This window comes from Ostrea edulis, chromosome 2 (assembly GCF_947568905.1).
Source record: "Ostrea edulis chromosome 2, xbOstEdul1.1, whole genome shotgun sequence".
NCBI classification, from domain to species: Eukaryota; Metazoa; Mollusca; class Bivalvia; order Ostreida; family Ostreidae; genus Ostrea; species Ostrea edulis.
The window spans coordinates 24,504,092-24,526,903 of NC_079165.1; the positions used below are offsets into that span (position 1 = coordinate 24,504,092).

Below are 22,812 nucleotides of genomic sequence, written 5' to 3' on the forward strand. Positions count from 1 at the left end.
CGTTACTGTACATTTATAAAAATGCGTCTTTATTCATTTTCTTTCTCTAAGAAATGTGTAATTGGTTTTTCCTTTTTTTTTTTTTTTAAAAAGTTTCTTGAAATATACAAATTACACGTGCTTTTTAACACTATGCTCACTCCGATTGATATGCATGTATATAATGAAACAGAAGCGAACTTTGTTCTTTCAATTTGAATTAATTTAGGATATTGTTTAAGAGCATAAAATAAATATGCAAGCTGATTAATTTTCATTCTACAACGATAATGTTTTTGCATGTCTTTCTCTTTTTCTCGACGTGTGTATATTTCGTTACCTGTTGTCCGACAGTCTTTGATTAATCTTTATTCATCTTACACAATTATTGTAATCAAAACAAAAGTAATACCATGTCGGGGATATCATTACCATTCCTTTCTTAATAATTTTTCTAAGTTTATCATTACATGTACATGTATTATACACTGTACATATATATCATAGTTTAATCACTCCGTAAAGACCCGAATCAGGCCACGCCTACCGTTTCATGTAAACCATTCACAATCATTTATAAAGCGTGCAAGCCACGCCTACCGTTTCGTGCAAATCGTGCTGACCGTTCAGGAAATGGGAAGCGTTTCGTGCAAATCGTTCCGTGCAAACCGTTCAGCGTTCCGTGCAAGAATCGTTTCGCTTCGTTCCGTGCAAGTGGTGGAGTAGTACGCTTCAGGGTCTGTACCGATTGTTAAGCCGTTTTTGGCACACTGATTTTGACTGCGGATAACGCCGTTTATCTGATCAGGATATAGGGCTCACGGCGGGTGTGACCGGTCAACAGGGGGTGCTTACTCCTCATAGACATCTGATCCCACCTCTGGTGTGTCCAAGGGTCCGTGTTTGCCCAACTATCTATTTTGTATTGCTTATAGAAGTTATGAGATTGATCACTGCTCGTTATCTTCGCCTTGCATCATAATATTTTCAAGATTAACAGGACCCTGCTACTAATTAAATAATGTCAATATGTAAGCTTCCGAAGTTGTGTGAGTTTCTTGTTTTGTTTTTTTACCCATGGACCCTTGTGTTAAGTTGAACCTAAAATCAGGGACCAAAGTTTGTATAATACATGAATATAAGAGAAAATCTTAAAACATAAAAAGAAATATTCACCAGAAAAGCAAGGCCATGTTAGTCATAATAATATTGAAGCATCCCCATATTGTGTGGATTTAAGTTTGGTAAAATCGTAACCCCATGGGGCTAGTTGGGGGCATATAAGTGATTCAAAATTTGTCATGGGGTGGGGTAGGGGTAAACCTCTTTTGAAGAATATCAGGCCCAAGTTCACTCAGGTGAGCATTGTGTCCCATTGTCCTCTTTTTATCAGATACAGAAGAATGAACCGCCATGTGAATTAAATTTTGTTAATGAAGACGGACGCAGGAAGGCTCCGATGCTTTATGGTATTATCAGTAGTGTTTCTGAGAAATGTCCGACTTCCAAATGGAGGGATGCTGCGAGAGAATTCATAACCTTGACAACGCATTCAAAATCAGAACCTCAGTGCTCGAAAAACCAGGCTAGTTGTACTATTTAACATGTTTGATTCTATCATAATGATTCTGAAATGTATCTGATACCCTTTTTGTGTCGTTTAAATTTTCTTTTGACACACGGGCACATGATGCACCTGCACTTGATTGGCGAAACTCTTAGATTTTATTGCACTAAGCGTCATTTAAGCGTTCTATGATTTAGGACATATGTACATGTAACTGTTGTTATGCGGCGTGATCGAAGCATTTTGCAACAGATGAATGCGTCAAGTGTCTTTGTATTGACAGTTGACAGTGATGGTAGGTCCACGAGGTTTGTAATGAATGTAACAGACAGGTGAATGTAATTGTAGAGACCACGATCCTCCTCTGGTTACCAAAAGAAGACAGAGAAGAAGTATAGAAACAACATAGAGATGTTGCTTGACCAAGAGTGGCAGTCAGACTTTATTTCTAAATCTGCTGTGGAATATGATTACCGACATTTCTTTACCTCGGAAAGCGTTCTCAGGTCCAGCTTCCCAGATGCCGTAAGTAGTGAAAAATATGCATTTGTTTTAATGTTTTATTTATTTTCTATATATTATGTGTATAACATTCTATTGTAATGTATATTGCATTGTAAAGCATCTTTGAGCGTACATAGTGTATGAAAAGGGTGCTATATAAATATGGTATTATTATCATCATTATTATCTAGGGAAAAAATTCAATTAAAAGACATGGTCAATTAACAATTACAATTATTTCATAATTGCTGTATGCCATATATACTGTTCGATACAGCAACGGTATCTGACTTCATTAAACTCTTGAACATGAATATAAAAAACACACAGGAAATTTCACTTTATGTGGATACCTACTTCCGCCCCTACCCGGGGTTGAACTCACGACCTGCGGAACCAAATCTCCTAGCAGCATGCAACCAGTGCGCTAGACCGCTCGACCATGTAGGCAAGTCTAATAAACTTGCTTTCGATGACGATGGAATTCTCGCCACGCTGTCACACGCTACACGGTCATTGAGAATCGAAATGGGATACAGTTATTTAACATACATTTAAGAGGATCATACATGATACACATTACATTCGAAATATTCTATATAAAGCACAGAAATAGCAATGAACACTCTTAAATGAACATAACTGCCCTAAGTTAGGGCAGTTATGTTCATTTAAGAGTTCATTGCTATTTCTGTGCTTTATATATATATATATATATATATATATATATATATATATATATAGAGAGAGAGAGAGAGAGAGAGAGAGAGAGAGAGATGTTGTATTATCTATTAACAACAATAATTTTCTTTCATATGTCGATTCAATATACCCAACTGAACTCGAAATAAAAGACACCACAGAGTCGTACACTTTTGTTTCATACTTAGATATTTTTCTTGAAAGTAGATTTTAACGGCAAACTAACAATTCAACTTTATAACAAACGGGATGATTTCAACTTCTCCATCGTCAACTTCCCATATTTATGTGGCAATATTCCATTATCACCTGCATATGGTGTTTACATCTCTCAACTGATTCGATACACAAGAGCTTGTTCTGCTTATGGTCAGTTTTTAAATTGAAGCAGGCTACTGACAAAGAAGTTGATGGTACAGGGGTTCCAACAGTCTCGTTTAAAGTCAGCATTTTGCAAATTCTATGGTCATTATAACGATCTACTTTGCCTATACCGCCTGCCATTGGGTCAAATGCTCTCTGACGTTTTTGATGCCGATTGTTGGGCAGTGTTTGGCACACTGATTTTTACTACGGATAACTCCGTTTACCTGATCAAGATACAGGGCTCCCGGCGGGTGTAACCGGTCGACAGGGGATGCTTACTCCTCCTAGGCACCTGATTCCACCTCTGGTATGTCCAGGGGTCCGTGTTCGTCCAACACTCTATTCTGTATTGCTTGTAGGAGTTATGAGATTGATCACTCTGCGTTATCTTCACTTTTCATGTTAAATATCGCGTTCGGATCTCCTTAATTGCCACAACACGCATTCCTGGAGTTTCGATTATAATTCACTACATTTGTTGAAACAGAACAACATTGGGTTTTTAAAAAAATAAAATATTGTTTGAGAGATGCCTCGGGTGACTGAAAATGATCTTTTGCCCACATGTGACGTCACGTAGGCAATATTCGTATGTACGAAGTCACATTTGCGTAATCGATTCCAATCGGCTTCTTTGACCATTAGAAGCATCCCCGTACCGTACAAATTACGAGAGATCAACATCCTTCCTCCACGTCCTATCCGCTCTGTTCTGCTCTGGCGTCACCGTGTTACGAGTTTAGCGTGGTTTAGGAGGCATCGTCGTTTTGATAATAGGGATTCGGCGGAAGTTCTGTTTACGAACGAGTCGAGAATTTATCACGACAGCAGTGACGGTCGCGTTCGGGCTTACCTTCGTGCCGGAGAACGTTACATTGACGCCTGTGCTACTCAGTGTAACAAATTCGGCGAAGGGAGCTTTATGATCTGGGGTGGAATTACAATACATGGAAAGCCCCTTTGGTGATAATGAAGAGGAATGTAACCGACGAAAGCTACCCTGACGAAATCTTACGTCAGTACGTCATTCCATTCATTCACAACAACCATTAACGTCATTCTGCAGCAGGACAACACACAACCGTACGCGTTGTTAGTGACTAACTACAGCAGCAAAACGTGAATGTGCTACCTTGTCTTGCGATATCACAATATTTATTGCCTATAGAGCATGTTTGTGATGAAATGGAACGACGTTTACGTCTAGAGTCAAACTCACCTGCTACTTTACATGCTTTGTGTCGTTCTTTATTGCGCATATTGCCAAACATTCCCTGAGTATTTCTGCATGCCTGATTCATCGATGCAAATGACGGTCATACACACTATCAAACTTGTAAAACTGTTTTTGTAGCAACAACAACAAAAAATAAAGGAGCGGAATGAGGAGCTGATTTTAATCAGATTGCTTTTATGCACGCCCCTTATTTCAAAGGGGCATGGGCACAATTTGAGCTGAAGATTTTCAAATTTCATTTTGCTATTTTTATTGTTTACAATGTTTAATTAAAATATTTCTAATGGTCATCCAAAATTTTTTAATATTTGATCAAACTTTAAAAGTCATTCTGTTTTTAAATGTAATAGAATTTCCGGTTTATAAAAAATCACGGGTTCCACAACCTAGGTCTTCACATTTGGAGACAGTAGACATTTCTCTATCAGATGCATATTTAGCTTTGGTTAAGAGTTTCTTCAAATTTGATGGTCGTTTTCTGCAATAGATGATGTTCTTTTGTTGAATAATGTCTTTCAAATCTTCGCTGTATTGAAGATGAAAGGCGAAGATAACGAACAGTGATGAATCTCATAACTCCTATAAAGGTGATAGATAACCAACAGTTACAAATATCATAACTCCTATAAATATGACGATAACGAACAGTGATCAATCTCATAACTCCTATAAAGGTGAAGATAACGAACAGTGATCAATCTCATAACTCCTATAAATGTGACGATAACGAACAGTGATCAATCTCATAACTCCTATAAAGGTGAAGATAACGAACAGTGATCAATCTCATAACTCTTATAAAGGTGAAGATAACGAACAGTGATCAATCTCATAACTCCTATAAAGGTGAAGATAACGAACAGTGATCAATCTCATAACTCCTATAAAGGTGAAGATAACGAACAGTGATCAATCTCATAACTCCTATAAAGGTGAAGATAACGAACAGTGATCAATCTCATAACCCCTATAGGCTTGTTTGGATTGTTGTGGTTTCTCAGATTATGCGTGATGACAAGAAAACATTCCGTGCGTAATGTATTCGATTTTTTCTGTTAACTGTCCGTAACTCTGTGATTGGTAATTGTTTTGCTTTTCTGATAGCTTCATTTATATCATCACTGGGATATTTTTTGGCGATGGAGATAGTTATCGGGTTCCTCTAATATTTTAGTTCTAAGTTCTTTGTTGATAACTTCAATGGAAATTCTCCTGGCTAAGTTAAATGGTATGTTCCGTTTCGTATGTGATGGGTGACAAGAATTGAAAAGAAGATATCGATGACTGTTGGTTTCCTTATAAAATAGATCCGTGGAAATGTTATCATTTTGCTTGATGATTAGTATGTCCAAAAATGAAAGTTGGTTTTGGCTGGTTTCGATTGTAAATTAGATGTTTTCATAGAGTTCATTTAATAACAAATGAAATTCTTTCAATTCTCTGTCTGATGTACACCAGAAAATAAAGCAATCGTCTAAATAGCGTTTCCACTAGCAGTTGATATAATTAGAAAACTCGAATCCAAGTTTTCTCAATTTCCGTATGCATTTTTTTTATCCAGAAATCCCAAAACCAGGCGTTAGTCGGCGCAACTTTTGTACCCATCGCTGTATCATGGATTTGTAAAAAGTAATTGTCATAAAAACAAAAACTGTTGTTTTGAAGAATTAGTTGTAGGTCTTCAAGAATAAAGTCCTTCGGAAGTCTAGGATTTACATGTATTTGGTTTCCCTGTTTATCCAACTAGAACAAGATCGGGGATATGATGTAGAAACAATTCTAATAAAACTAGGTACTTCTATAAAAAGAGGCTTGAGATAATATTTAACATATTACTGAGTCGCTTTGTAAGACAGGACGGACCGGTTATTATTGTTCTCAGTTTTAATTCATCCGCTTTCGGTGATTTAATATACGTAGATTTCCTCCCCCGAATTCCGTCTTTTATTTGTCTTGATTTGTGACATTTGGAAAGTCCATAAAAGTTGCTACTTTTAACATTAAAAAACTTCAAATTCAAGCAGGTAGAATGTACTCATTTTAGCAAGGGTAGTAGAAAACTTGCAAGCAAATTCTCTTAATTTGTTCACCTTTTGTCTATCTTCACAAATAAGCAGCTCTTTGTAAAACTTGGAATTATTTGATTGATCAAAAGCCATATTTTTGTAATGGTCTTTGTCAATTACCACTATAGTAACACCCTTGCCAGCCTGTTTGAATTATGGCATAATCTTCTATCAGAGTTTTTATTGACTCCTATTCTTCTCTCGAAATACTATAGTTTGCGTTTGTGTTGTTGTCATTTGTCTGAGATGCACTTTTAAGACATTGGATATATTTCTCAAGATGCTTACTTCTATTAAAGTTGGGTTCGAAATTACTTTTTTTTCTTCTTTTTTTCTGTTTACCTCATCGTCCGAGTCTTGAAAAAATTCCTACGGTGTTTTTGTTTGGCGTTGCCGTAAATTTTAAACCTTTCTCTAATAGTTTAATTTCAGATTTGTTTAGATCCTTTGATGAAATGTTAATAAGTTTAGGATCAGTATTACTGAATTTATCGGAATTTACGTGTTCCTCACCGATTTCCGGATTTTGTACCGATCTTTTCGGTATGATCCTCTCAACAATTTGAGCTATTGTGTTGAGGTTTTCTTCGGAAAGTTGAATGTGGAATGGTGGTTGTGACCGGTCGACAGGGAATACTTACTCCTCCTGAGCACCTGATCCCACCTCTGGTGTGTCCAGGTGTCCGTGTTTGCCCACAACTATCTTTTTTGTATTGCTTATAGGAGTTATGAAATGGATCACTGTTCGTTATCTTCGCCTTTCATTTCGTCGTTTAAGTTTTCATATCTTTCACACGTTCCAACTTAGTGGCTTCTCCTCATACAACCAAGTTGTAGTTGAGCGTTTCCGAGTTGACGCCGTTTGTATCCTTGTTGGTTAAATATTTCTTTTGATTTTGAAAACATATTACCTCGCTGATTTCCTGTTTTTCTTGATGGGTTGGAATCTCCTTTTTACGAATGCCAGATTTGTTCCTTCCTTTTGGGGTTCCCACTTCTTCGTTTCCGTCATTGTTGTCTTAATCGTCCAGTCATTTTCATTTTGCTTCCAAAATGTGTTCTGATTTGGCAATTTCATGTGACATTTTAGAAAGTTTTACCTTTCATTCGTCTTGGCACACTGATTTTGACTACGGATTACTGCGTTTACCTGATCAAGATATAGAGCTCGCGGCGGGTGTGACCGGATGAAAGGGGGTGTTTACTCCTCCTTGGCACCTGTTCCCATCTGATCTGCAGGAGTCTGTGTTTGCCCAACTCTCTATTTTGTATTGCTTATAGGAGTTATGAGATTGATCACTGTTCGCTATCTTCATCCTTCATTTGGTTATTATGGTAGTATGAACCAATAAACGGAGTACCCTTTAAATAACAAAGCTTTTGTTCCTAGTAGTGATGTTATCCGTCGCCCACAGGAGTAGTTCATTTTATCGTTTTCTGGATGGTTGCATAACACGAATTTGATTGTAATTTGCAGTACATTTTCGATCTGGCCAACTCCAAGATAAGTAGTCTGGAAGATGTCCCCATGGAGTTCAGAAACAAAACGCTGTGTACTTTTCTCGAGACGATTGACATGAAGAAGTTCGGAGTGGACCCGCGTGAGGCCTGGAGGGATTATGGTCGATGTATCCTGGCCGAGAAGCAGTTAGACCTAGCTCGTCGAGCTGTGGTAAATTCTATATATATTGCACTATATAACGATTGTGTTGAAATAATTCATTTTACTGCCTTTGCTGAAGGTAATAAACATTGTAGAACACTTGCCTTTACATAAATTGGAAATGAAATCGAGAATTTCATATCAAATGAAGTGTATTTCATTCGAAATACACTCACAAAAAATTATGTAAAGGACATGTATTTCTAGATAATAGGGAAAATTCAAAATGTATTTTAGGGTCCTGGTTAGAGTAGATGTATACATGTATTTAAATTTTGTTCAGGTCATTTGTACAAATAATTGTATTTGGTAAATTGTTATATATGTAAGTACCTGTTACTTGTTTAGTGTGAGTTTATATTTGTATTTTGTTAGGGATATGTTTAGAGTACATGTCACCCTGTTTGGTTAGGTAAAGATTTCTTTACGGTAAACCTTTGCGTTTTGTTAAGGATCTGTTTAGAGTAAACTCAGGTGACCTATTGAAAGTTGTCTGCGTCCATCGTCGTGCGTTAACAATTGAACATTTATAACTACTTTTTGATAATTGCCATTCCATTTCTTTTTAAATACATATAGTATCAAGGATCTGTAGGTCAAAGGGGATATGAATTGTAAATTCATTACTCCTGCACCTGACTTTAGGGGCACGGCAAAATACGATTACATATTTGTAAGAAAAACTAAATACACGGTGATGTGGAGCAGTAAGACCTTCACTAAAAATTGTAAATTTCATGATCCACGGGGTAGAGGTCCTGACTCCAGAGCGAGGTCAAACTTGATACATCGTAAAACACTAAAAACACCTTCTTTGATGCTATTGATACTAAATTAAAACTAGATAGATGTTTAAAAGGAGTAGATAGTCCTTTATGAAATTTGTAAATTGTAAAGGGGGTAAGGTTTGGTTCCAGGGTTGAGCAAAAATCATTATATCGATTATTGTCTTTATCATTTGAAACACTTCTTTCAGTTTGCTGATACAGTATAAAAACTAAATGCATATGTAGAAAAAGCAAAAGTGGGTGTACCAAATTTGTGAATTTCGCAACCCCAGGAACGTGATTCCAGGACTGATCCAAATTAGTTAATGCTACATATATCATATAAAGGCTTTCATCAGTATAGGCACTTTCGAGGGCATTTAAGTACTAAGAACACATCTTGTTTTATACTGTTGCCGAATACTCGAATTTAGCTTTAGTTCGTTATCGTCACCTTTACTTTGATATTTAGAACAGGAAACTCATCTAGATTTCCCAGCGTTTGGGACTAGTGATACCTCTTTTAGTGATACATGTGGACCTCCTTTGTGTTTTGTTTGTGATTTGTTAGTGTAAACGTTTAGTTTTTGTTTTATTGGTGATTAGTTTAAGTGATCTGCTCAGAGTAAACCTTCGTTTGCACCTAGCTAAATGTGTTTGTAGATTAAACATCTGTCTTTTGTTGGGGATCCATTTAGAATATTTGTTTGTTCTGTTTTAGGGACCTGATTTGGATAAGAACATGTTAATCAACAAACAGACTTATTACAAAATACAGAATGAGCTGCAGGAAAAGACACAGGAAATTGAAGAACTGTCTACCAGGTGTGGAATAAGAATAGTTCAACTGACCATTAACCATAATTACGTATTTTAAAATCTCCATAAAATAATCAGTTTTTTAATGTTTGTCAGGAATTACGATGGCAGTGCTTAACCAGTTGAACGATTACTTTGGAAAAAACTTAACTTTTTAAAGATAAAATAATTAATTGCGCTATTTATTTAAACTTCCTTAAAATAGACTCCCATGTAATAATAATAATCGTTGTCCAAATTTTCGTAAAGAAAATTCTTCATCTGTTGCAATCACCAGAGAGTGCATTATGCAAGTATGGAGCTTGCGTAACCCACCCCCTGTGAAAGAATGCATTTGTATTAGACCAAACTATTTTAAAGAAAAAAACTTAACAGCTTAATCTGGTGAAAGAATTTATGATTGACTGGTTATAAAATGTTTACTGATTGTCATTCAGAGTGAAAATGGAGGCAAATACTCTATTTTTGTCATTATTTTTCAAACAACCTGCTTTGTTGCAATTTGTGCTGGATGATGGTGAAATAAAGTCATCTATTTAGGAGCAAATCAAAGAATAACAAAAAAAAAAAAACCATACCAACAAAACAGTTATTTTAAAAACTATTATACGTGCATGTTTTTCTCAAAACTACTAAACTTCATGTGCGTGACAGATGAGGTAAATACAATAAGTTGCATAAGAATCCTTCTTGTTTTAACAATATTGCAGCTTTTGCAACTAAGTTTATACATTGTATTTTCCTTAGACTGAGTACGTTTGGCGGCCAACAGTTGACCGACGGCAATCCTAACATTGCGGATCTGAGTGACACCCATCGGCCAACCAGACTGGGGGAGATGTACAGTCAGCTGTTTGACGATGAGTGGTCCGAGGCGTTTGAAGCCTTCAAACCTAAAAGAGAAGAAGATGAAGATGATGATGACGACGATATATTTCCTGACATACTATTTATCTTACAGAACATGTTAAGGGTTAGTATCAGGCTTACAGAACATGTTAAGGGTTAGTATCAGGCTTACAGAACATGTTAAGGTTAAGTATCAGGCTTACAGAACATGTTAAGGGTAAGTAACAGGCTTACAGAACATGCTAAGGGTAAGTAGAAGTCTACAGAACATGTTAAAGGTAAGTATCGGACTAACTGAACATGTTAAGGGTAAGTAGAAGGCTTACAGAACATGCTAAGGGTCAGTATCAGGCTTACAGAACATGCTAAGGGTAAGTAGCAGGCTTATAGATCATGTTAAGGGTACGTTGGAAGTTTACAGAACATGTTAAGGGTAAAAATCAGGCTTACAGAACATGCTAAGGGTAAGTAGAAGGCTTACAGAACATGCTAAGGGTAAGTAGCAGGCTTACAGAACATGCTAAGGGTAAGTAGCAGGCTTACAGAACATGCTAAGGGTAAGTAGCAGGCTTACAGAACATGCTAAGGGTAAGTAACAGGCTTACAGAACATACTAAGGGTAAGTAGCAGGCTTACAGAACATGCTAAGGGTAAGTAACAGGCTTACAGAAAATGTTAAGGGTCAGTAGCAGGCTTACAGAACATGTTAAGGGTCAGTAGCAGGCTTACAGAACATGCTAAGGGTAAGTAACAGGCTTACAGAACATGTTAAGGGTAAGTAGCTGGCTTACAGAACATGTTATGGGTAAGTAGCTGGCTTCCAGAATATGTTAAGGGTAAGTAACTGGCTTACAGAACATGCTAAGGGTAAGTAACAGGCTTACAGAACAAGTTAATGGTAAGTAACTGGCTTAGAGAACATGCTAAGGGTACGTAGAAGTCTGCAGAACATGTTAAGGGTAAGTAGCAGGCTTACAGAACATGTTAAAGGTAAGAATCAGGCTTACAGAACATTTTAAGGGTCAGTATCAGGCTTACAGAACATGTTAAGGGTGAGAATCAGGCTTACACAACATGCTAAGGGTTAGTATTAGGCATACAGAACATATTAAGGGTTAGTATCATGCTTATAGATCATGTTAAGGGTACGTTGGAGGTTTACAGAACATGTTAAGGGTAAAAATCAGGCTTACAGACCATGTTAAGGGTAAGTAGCAGGTTTACAGAACATGCTAAGGGTACGTTGGAGGCTTACAGAACATGTTAAGGATGAGTAACAGTTTTATAGAACATGTTAAGAGTAAGTAGAAGGCTTACAGAACATGTTAAGGGTCAGTAGCAGGCTTACAGACATGTTAAGGGTAAGTAGCAGGCTTACAGAACATGTTAAGGATGAGTATCAGGCTTACAGAACATGTTAAGGGTAAGTAGCAGGCTTACAGACATGTTAAGGGTAAGTAGCAGGCTTACAGAACATGTTAAGGATGAGTATCAGGCTTACAGAACATGTTAAGAGTAAGTAGAAGGCTTACAGAACATGTTAAGGGTCAGTAGCAGGTTTACAGAACATGTTAAGGATGAGTATCAGGCTTACAGAACATGTTAAGAGTAAGTAGAAGGCTTACAGAACATGTTAAGGGTCAGTAGCAGGTTTACAGAACATGTTAAGGATGAGTAACAGTTTTATAGAACATGTTAAGGGTAAGTAACAGGCTCATAGAACATGTTAAGAGTAAGTAGAAGGCTTACAGAACATGTTAAGGATAAGTATCAGGCTTACAGAACATGCTAAGGGTAAGTAATAGCCTTACAGAACATGTTAACGATTAGTAGCAGGCTTACAGGACATGTTAAGTATTAGTAGCAGACTTACAGAACGTATTAAGTAGCAGACTTACAGAACATGTCAAAGGTAGGTAGCAGGCTTACAGAACATGTTAAGGGTTAGTATCAGGCTTACAGAACATGTTAAGGGTAAGTAACTGGCTTACAGAACATGTTAAGGGTAAGTAGCTGGCTTACGGAATATGTTAAAGGACACATCGCATGTTTTTAAACTTTTTAATTTTTTCTGCAAAATTAATTCATTTCATGCCTAAAACTACTTTACATGTGTTTTAAAGGAAACAGTTTGCGTAGTTTTCGAGTTTGAAAGCGATGAAATTCAAATCTTGCGATATGCATATTTTCTTCGATATTTTACGCGCCATTATCTGTGACGTCATATGCGACCTCGAGCGAGAAGATTTGAAAACAGTTGATAGTCATTTCATAAACAGATTAGATTTAATTGACAAACAAACAATTATCACATTAACAGTTTGTAAATAACACTGCATTAGGGTGTTTTGTGCCGTTTAAGGGTGTACTTGCTGTCAGTAGAGAAGATTTGGACTGTGTTTTTTTTTCAATTTTCGAAGGAAGGCATGAGGGACAAGACTTGAATATTTTTTGTCGGCACAACGACTTTGCCATAAAAACCCCCAGTAGAATTTGTCCCTGTACTTTTTCAAACAAGCACTTGGACAAATACGTAGATAAACTGCGAGAAAATGGTTCTATCGAAGCTACGCACTGTTACATATAGGCCTACGGCATATGCTTTCCGTTCTGCTCTCGAATTCAATACACACTCGCACCAACTGACCTTCACCTTGTAACAACATATAGGCAGAACTTTGCTAGCAGTGTCTACCAACTGGTAGTTTTAAAAAAGAAATTTAAAGATAAAAGATAATTGAACTTTCAATTATAAATAATAAAATATAATATTTCCCGACTTTGAATTGAATTATAATGCTTACATTTTTTTTAAGGAACGCGTATGTGTTTACAACAACAGCACGCCGCGCTCCCACTTCCTAAGTAACAACGTGTTGATAACAAAAAATAATGATTAGGCCTAATAAAATTGCTTTAATAAAATAATTTAAAAGTACTGTGATTTTCACAATAAGTTTGATCATTATTTTTTTTTTTTTTTTCTTTTTCGAAATGCTCCCGTGACAGTAGGTCTAGTTGTCAATGATACATAATCGCATCATAATTTAGGCCTATCTAACTTCTCCAAAAATAAATTTAATAATAGTTGCAATGTTTATTTTAGAAAAGCAACACCGCTAATTACAGTTGTTTACAGACATGGCATTACCAAATTGTGTTTAGACAGTGATCCGATGTAAACATTATTTACTCGCAAATTTATGCAGATTTCATATTCGCTTTTCTCGCTACATTTGGGTCGTTATTTGTATGCACTGGTGGCTAAAAGATATAAGACTCGAGAAATTTGTCAACATCGAGATAAATGTTATCCATGGTAAATAAATTAGGCCCCTAAAACCCGAGTTTTTAGAAATATCTAACACTTCTTTTACAACAAGTTGATGGACGAAGGTCGCATATGACGTCACTGTACCACGTGACTACCTATCTAATTAACTAGGCTTTTTGAAATCGGGGCTTAGATTAAGTCCGTATTGTGGCTAATTATCGCAATACTTCAGCGAACGAACTATTACAATTAATTTCTATAAGCATAAGGAAGACAAAATGCATATAATTCTGTATACTTTGAAAACACGAGATGTGTCCTTTAAGGGTAAGTAACAGGCTTACAGAACATGTTAAGGATAAGTAGCAGGCTTACAGAACATATTAAGGGTAAGAATCAGGCTTACAGAACATGCTAAGGGTAAGTAGCAGGCTTACAGAACATGTTAAGGGTTAGTATCAGGCTTACAGAACATGTTAAGGGTAAGTAGCTGGCTTAGAGAACATGCTAAGGGTAAGTAGCTGTCTTCCGGAATATGTTAAGGGTGAGTAACTGGCTTACAGAACATGTTAAGGATAAGTAACAGGCTTACAGAACATGTTAAGGATAAGTAACAGGCTTACATAACATGTTATGGTAAGTAACAGGCTTATAGAACAAGTTAATGGTAAGTAGTAGCATATGTATGTTACTACAACACACTTCAACTTCACTATGTTGGTGCATTTGGGAGGTGTTGGAGGGTGAGGCTGGATCGCAATGAGATGGATACTATTATGGCAGATAATACAGTCACCAATCGGTTAACGATATATAGTTAACCAATCCTACGAATATCAAACAAACAGAACATGTTAAGGGTAAGTAGCTGGCTTCCGGAATATGTTAAGGGTGAGTAACTGGCTTACAGAACATGTTAAGGATAAGTAACAGGCTTACAGAACATGTTAAGGGTAAGAATCAGGCTTACAGAACATGCTAAGGGTAAGTAGCAGGCTTACAGAACATGCTAAGGGTAAGTAGCAGGCTTACAGAACATGCTAAGGGTAAGTAGCAGGCTTACAGAACATGCTAAGGGTAAGTAACAGGCTTACAGAAAATGTTAAGGGTCAGTAGTAGGCTTACAGAACATGTTAAGGGTAAGTAACAGGCTTATAGAACATGTTAAGGATAAGTATCAGGCTTACAGAACATGCTAAGGGTAAGTAATAGCCTTACAGAACATGTTAACGATTAGTAACAGGCTTACAGAACATGTCAAAGGTAGGTAGCAGGCTTACAGAACATGTTAAGGGTCAGTAACAGGTTTACAGAACATGTTAAGGGTAAGAATCAGTTTTAGTGAACATGTTAAGGGTCAGTAGCAGACTTACGTAACATGTTAAGGGCAAGTAATAAGCTTACAGAATATGCTAATTGTAAGTAGAAGGCTTACAGAACATGTCAATGGTAAGTAACAAGCTTACAGAACATGTCAATGGTAAGTAACAGGCTTACAGAACATGCTAAGGGTAAGTAGCAGGCTTACAGAACATGTTAAGGGTAAGTATCGGACTAACAGAACATGCTAAGGGTAAGTAACAGGCTTACAGAACATACTAAGGGTAAGTAGCAGGCTTACAGAACGTGTTAAGTATCGGGCTTACAGAACATGTTAAGGGTAAGTAGAAGGCTTGCAGAACATGTTAAGGGTAAGTAAGAGGCTTATAAAGCATGTTATGGGTAAGTATCAGGCTTACATAACATGTTAAGGGTAAGTATCAGGCTTACAGAACATGCCAATGGTAATTAGCAGGCTTACAGAACATGTTAAGGGTAAGTAGCAGGCTTACAGAACATGTTAAGGGTAAGTAACATGCTGACAGATGATGTAAAATGTAAATATTGGGCTTACAGAACATGCTAAGTAACAGGGTTATAGAACATGCAAGATTACAGTGCTAAGAATTGTCAATTTAAAGGTCAATCCAATGTATTGAATATTTGGATTAAGATTAAAAGGAGGTAGACTTTAGTTTTTCCTTGAAAGAAACAACTCCTACATCCATTTCATGTTTTCCAGGAAGCTTTTGAATTTTGTAAGAACCAGTCCCAAAAACAGATGACGGAACTGGAGGACGGATTGGCCACTATTACTGGGTTAAAGGAACCAAAGGTAAAATAATGGTTTTTTTCTTCTCATAAGATATCAAATAATATGCTGGTGTACATCTAGGGACTGTTAGCTTTAGATTTAATTCATAGAAAATTAAGACGAAAAGAGAGAAAAAATCAATAGAAAACAAAACTAACTTGGAAGAAAGAGGAAAAAGGAAAGGAAAAGGAGAGGGAAAATCAATAAAAATTCAATGTCAATTGGTAATGCTTGGTCATGTTATTTTGTATAGTCTGGGGGACAATCGTGCGAACAAACTGGAACATCTAATTTAGAAGAAGAAAAAGAGAAACCTAAAGTAGAAAAACCAGAAGAAGAAAGGCAAAATGACGGACAAGACGACAGACCGGAAGTGAAAGGACAGAAAAGGAGACTAGAAGAACCGAAGGAGGACATTGAACACAGCGAGTACCGGACTGACCCATCGTTTCCAATGATCGAGAGACACGCCCGATATTTCAGAATGACAGCAGCAGGCACATCAGCTCAGACAAAGTCAAAGGTCATTCTCCACCAATCATATTCTTATTATTTGTAAACGAATTATGTTGTAAGGGAAGCCTATGTTATTTACTGACAGTGATTCTCGAAGTATTATGAAAGAAAAATTCGTGTTTATTAGATTTACGTATATTGATATACATGTATGCCATAACTAAGTAATATAATTTCTTCTATATGCAGCTGTTCATTGAAATGAAACTGCCAACACTTGTGAAGGATGAGGATATTCGATCTGATATTCGGACCTTGATGTACGCCAGAAAATGTGTAGAATTGTGTTGGTATATGTGTGTGCAAGATCCGCCTATGGTAATCATTACTCCCCAAAAGGGGGAAGAAATCGATAAGGGCTTGTTTTCTTTTCATGGACGACGTGGGAAGACGGTAGAGGTATGTGTGTGGCCAGCTCTTCTGCTTCATGATAACGGCCCCCTGGTGTGTAAAGGATACATCCTGCCAGAAGAGAGGAAACGAAAGAAATAGAGTTTATCACGTAACAAGAACACTGTATATCATATAATTATGGCTGACTGCAATACCGGAGAATTATACAGTGTATATTATACGCATGGCTTTTTCAACTGGGTTATATCAATTTTCAAAGCTTTATTGTCCTTTTTGATTGTTTGAATGCAATGAAGTGATCAGAGAGAAACGAATCATATCATTGCTTGTGTACGCATTGTTTGTATAAAGTTTTGAGTACGCTTTACTATCGGCCTACTATATTCTTATTGATGCCATAATACACATTTGTGTTAAAATCGTTAGGTCATTGCAAATGGTTTGAGAGATGAAATTTTTTGAATGTACAATATACTTTCTTTCAACTTTGACTACATTGATACAAGTGCTGTTTGATATGATTTTGTCATAACGATAAGACGAAATGAGTGTTATTTATCTTGAATAATAAATTTCAATATAACTAAAACCAATGATTGATAATTGTCAGAAATTGTAATGGAACAGTGAAGATGAGGAACAGTTATCGCGCTCATAAATTCTATAAACAATACATAATCAGTAGTCAGACAAACAAAATTCTCGAAAGGGACGTTAAGGGACATGGAGAGGATTTCAGCTGGAAAATTTTATTCACAATTTATTTTCCCATTTTTTGATGTTTAAAATGCCTAACTAAGGTATTACAAATAGTCTGCACAATTTTTAATGTCAGTTGTCAAGGTACATGGGAGATGAGCTCACAATTCTTTGTTATGTAAACAAGGCTCGTGCCATGTTTTTGTTTACATAGGTTGAATATACTAGTAAAAGTTTCGTTTGAAGCAGATGTTTTTCACTTTACAAGTTAGTTCTGAACATGATTAAATGTTGTTAGTGTTTGGGAATCTCATTTTGTTTTAAACATGATCTTTTCCATTAACCAATCTATATGTAAACAAAAAACATGGCACAAACCTTGTTTACAAAGAATTGTGAGTGTTGTATCTCACTTGTAACTCAACAACTGTTATTCAAATTTTGGTTGATCATTAGAAAGCATTGTAAACAGTCAAAAAATAGAAAACTAAAATTTTCGAATTATCAGCTCAAATCGTGTCCACGCCTCTTTAAGAAGGTATGCTCTAGCAGAGTAATTTGATACGGATGAAAAGTGGTGTCTATGTACAATAATATTTCAGAATTAAAAACTTTCAAATTTATTTAGTTAAATACTGAGTTTTAGTTCAAAGCAATCAGAAAAATAATTTAAAACTCCTGCGGGACTCTGATCCGTGATCTACAGTTCATCAGTCAATGTGCTAACTGCAGTTAAAAAGACCAACAACATGAACAACATTGAATTGTCAAATGTCATGTATATATATTAGCGGAAAAAAGAAACTGTGCATTATAAAATTTAGTATAATTTTTCTATATTGTTTATTTATAAAATCTAAACAATCGATAAAGGTGATATTTTTGAACAATATCGGATAGTACCCACACAGGCACTTGTTTCTGTAAATAACTTACGACCTCTGTATACTAATTATTAGTATACAGAGGTCGTAAGTTATTTACAGAAACAAGTGCCTGTGAGTACCCGACTCGGATGCACGGACTTTTTCATGGTTAGTGAAAACATGTTGTTTATTGAAGTGTTCGTACGCACGAGTTTTACTGGCCAATGCTGTTTGGAGTAAGAAGTGTACAAGGTTTGTTTGGACACTATTCGTTAAGGAAAGCACTTTAGTTTTGACAAAATTTACCCTTCTGTCATGACATGACTCAGCGAAAACCAACGTAATCGTGCTGTTGGGATGCTTCAAGCTGGGATGGCACAAAATATCGTAGCAAGACATTTTAGAGTTCATCGGAACACCATCCAGTCATTATGGAGACGTTTCCAACAATCTGGTAACACTCAGGATCGACCACGTTCTGGGCGTCCTCGTGTGACGTCGCGTTGACAGGACAACCACATTAGACTTGTGCACCTGAGAAATCGTTTCCAGACAGCAAGTTCGACTGCTCGTAGCATATCTGGACTTCGACCAATCAGTCCAAGAACTGTGCGTAATCGTCTGCGCAAGCACAACATCAGACCAAGACGTTCAGCGGTGCGCCCAATCATGCTTCAACGTCATCGTATCACTAGTCTAGCGTGGTGCAGATGTATAGTTCCTTAATTTCCTTCACTGTCTATAGCCAGGTACCCCTTTTACACTTGGGTGGAGTGAGGAAATTCGTGTAAAGTGCCTTTCCCAAGGACACAACGTCGGCCCTGCCGCGGCCAGGACTCGAACCCACGACCTTTCCGTCGAGAGTCTGACAACCACTAGGCCACCGACGCTCTTAGAGTATCTCTGGTGTTTCATTGTATTTAACGGTTTTAATTTTTCGCATTTATTAAAGTATATAAATGTGCTTTGTAAAACATTGACAGATTGTAAAATGCATCAACATTTTTAACATCTATAGAATGTATTTTAATGACATATGCAGTATATGTATTTTGACGTCTAAGAATGCTTTGCATATGCTTTTTCACTCAAAGTCAATAAAAGCGTGCAATCGATGTCGCCGGCACTTTATTAGAAAATAAGCTATATCAAATCATATAAATTGTGTGCTATACATTCATAGACCCATAGCCTCCCTAGGCGTGATTTCGTATTATCTTTATGTTTTTGATCTATTTTGGCGCTAAAATATTCAAAAACTTTCGGAAAATATTCACCAAGTGATATTTGGATGTGACATTGAGAAGAAGTTATTATTATTTTCAAAAGTTTGCATTTCTGTAACATACGATACAATAAACTTTTTATCAAAACGTATGTGCAGAGCAAATGGTATCCCTTTTATGAAAATCTCGTAGTGTACAGATAATGAAAATATAAACATTTCTTTTGCAGAAGTCATTGGTTGGTCTGAAATTTGACAAACGTGTCGAGATGTAACATTCGTGATGTAACATTCGTTACCGAGAAATTAATTAAAGGGAATGATATAACAATTTCCCGCGTATTTTTGCTCTTTGTCTGCATGATGTGGTATACGTGTGATAGTATAAATATGAATTTCTATATGTATTTATTCGTTTTGATATTTTTCATTGATCGTTTTGCTAAATACAATCTTAAAATTCACTTTACCGTAAGTTCAATTGCGCATTTGGATTGAGTTGGCTGAGTAAAGTTTTATTCTGTATTTAAGTATATGTTTCATTTCATAATGATTATATGCGTCTGTAAGATCTTAATCTAAATTATTTACAGAACACATGTACATATTTTTGTAAAGTATAGTATGCTTCTAAAACGTTTACTGTGGGTACAATTTACAATTGTCATATTTCACTTATGTTTTTCTTTCTTGATTTGTAATCTTATCTATCTGTTATTGTAGGTCAATGCCTTTATTTTCTACTGAATAAATTAATAAAACCAACATCTGCCTTCCTACTCGGTTACATACGACATGAACGTCTACTATGAACATTGGAGTTTTAAAGTCAACACGTGTTAAACTTTGAGAATTAGGATTAATTTTCTCTTACGGTAAGTACTGTTACAACAACTACAATGTTTGATATACATATTGATTAAGCAGATGGAATGTTCTGGTCTGAATTTGTTCTTCTGATATCAAAAAATGTATATCGTATTCCAAATATCTCAAAATTCCTCTGGTGTAAGAATTAAATCGAGTAGAACGCTGGTAACATACGTTACTCAAATTATATGCTCCCCGTGCATGGCAATACTGTTAAGGTAGAATGTCTGTATAGACAGTGAAAATATAGGTTTAACTACTGGTCAAAGGCTACCATAATGATACATGTAAGTTTGATCTCTCAAAATACTTATAAGCAACTGGTCATTTTGTATGACCTTTGACCTTGTGACTTGAAATCCAATGGGGGTCATCTATTCATAAGGGGGCACCAGTGTTTCAAATTTGATGTCTATCAAGCAAAGACTTCTCAACGGACAATAGCTTATGTCCAGAGTAGTTTAACCTTTGTCCTTTTGACCTCAAAATCAATAGGGGACATCTATGTCTTAAGGTTCACGTTAAATATTCATTCATAACACCGCGTGGTGGATTATACTGACAGTTTCTATTGACAGGTATTCCAAAATAAGCAACAAAAACATAAGAGTCGGTATAATTTAATCAAAATGTTGGGAAATTAAACATTTTCTTTATATTATTATTGTAAACAGATTGTTAGAAATGTGTAAATATGTTTCTTTCCATTTTTGAATAGAAATGATGTGTTTATAGTAATGAAAGGAAAAATAAGAAACATACGTTACTTTCTTTGTTTATTATAACAAAGACCAATCCAGGTTTTAAATTATGTGTCTGTTATTTCTATAAGAATCATGAGCATTTATATAGCGAAACATCAATCTTTTACTTTTGTTTTAATCGCATATTTATTGCAAATTAACAAATTCAGAAGAAAAGACACATTTGGTAAATTTCTTTGCTTGTCTACGTTATATTTCTATTAAAATTGGTGTTTCTATTGAATTACATTTTGCAAGTCATTAGTGATGTCGTTATGATTTTGCAACATCAATCGTAAAGAATAACTGATGATGACATGATTTTGGCATAATATTTTCATGGATGTACTGTTGTGTAAGTGTTGAAACATACGTTACATAATTATAGCGCTACTTCATTTACATACAAAAAAGCTATTGTTCTATATCTATTGCTAGTCTTTTGTTTCCATGTTTCATACATATTGAACTGTTCGAGAATATTTGTTAATCAATTTTATTTTCTGCCATTTCAAAGATATTGAAAGTGATATCTAGTCGTTTATTTTGCGCTCTTAAAATCTTAATGCTGACTTTTACAGCGGATAATTTCTTGTTGTGTTGATTAAATATTTTCTTTGAAAACCTGTATTTATTGTCTTTTGCAAATTAGAAAAATATATGCTCAGTCAATTCCAATACAAGTTATGGAATAATACATGGAAAATTAATGTTTATCTTACATATTATCATGTCAAGGAATCAGTAACGAAGGTTACATGTGAGAAAAATCTCGAAAAATATAACATACTTTGACCTTCTGTAAAAACAATCTGTCATACTTAACTTGAAACAATTTGAGATGAGTGTTCAAGAGATATTTACCATTAATAAGCGCATGTTACCATATATATTTTGAATGGTCGATAAACCATGATTTTGAAACCCTCAATTGCACGCTTTTATTGACTTTGGGTGTTTTAATAGTCTTTTAATTCTCATTTCTGATAAGTCTTGATAACCATGCAGCTTTATAAGTGCTTGTAAGGATTCTATCAATAACACCTATTCCCCCTTCATTTACTAGACCTTTTATGGGTTTTTTTCTTTTTATCCTGACCTTTTTACTCCACAGAAAGTTAAACATGATTTTGTTTATTCGTTTTAGAATATCAATTCTTGGAATTAGTAACACAGATGCTATGTAAATAAATTTGCTTATGCCTAAAGTATTTATGATTTCATTCTTTCCAAAGATTGTTATTTTTTTCATGCTTCAAAGAGTTTTTCCATGTTTTCACATTTATCCAATTTTTGCGTTAACATTCTTTCTTTAGGGGATCCGGGTTAGAATAGATCCTCAGTACCCCCTTGCTTGTCGTAAGAGGCGATTAAACGGGGCGGTCTTTCGGATGAGACCGCAAAAACCGAGGTCCCGTATCACAGCAGGTGTGGCACGATAAAAGATCCCTCCCTGCTCAATGGCCATAAGCGTCAAGCATAGGCCACAAATTTTGCAGCTCTTAACCGGCAGTGGTGACGTCTCCATATGAGTGAAATACTCTCGAGCGGGACGTTAAATAATATTCAATCAATCATATTATGTCCCAAGTATATTCCTAAACATCATAAA

The 22,812-nt window shown here is 35.9% G+C and overlaps 2 protein-coding genes across 3 annotated transcripts in view; both read left to right on the forward strand.

Annotated features, from left to right (window-relative positions):
• The window catches only part of LOC125679542 (uncharacterized), a 41,250-nt gene extending 23,864 nt beyond the window's left edge, over nt 1-17,386 (forward strand). For both annotated transcript variants that reach the window (XM_048918822.2, XM_056156465.1), the window contains 8 exons: nt 1,373-1,564; nt 1,895-2,071; nt 7,899-8,093; nt 9,573-9,676; nt 10,418-10,643; nt 15,856-15,948; nt 16,181-16,450; nt 16,633-17,386. In XM_048918822.2, the coding sequence (XP_048774779.2) occupies nt 1,373-1,564; nt 1,895-2,071; nt 7,899-8,093; nt 9,573-9,676; nt 10,418-10,643; nt 15,856-15,948; nt 16,181-16,450; nt 16,633-16,935 (1,560 nt within the window). In that variant the 3' untranslated portion in view covers nt 16,936-17,386. The remainder of the gene's footprint in view (nt 1-1,372; nt 1,565-1,894; nt 2,072-7,898; nt 8,094-9,572; nt 9,677-10,417; nt 10,644-15,855; nt 15,949-16,180; nt 16,451-16,632) is intronic.
• A 1,155-nt stretch (nt 17,387-18,541) lies between these two features.
• The window catches only part of LOC125679555 (uncharacterized), a 37,088-nt gene continuing 32,817 nt past the window's right edge, over nt 18,542-22,812 (forward strand). The window contains exon 1 of the mRNA XM_048918867.2: nt 18,542-20,462. The gene's annotated coding sequence lies outside the window, so the exon portion shown is untranslated. The remainder of the gene's footprint in view (nt 20,463-22,812) is intronic.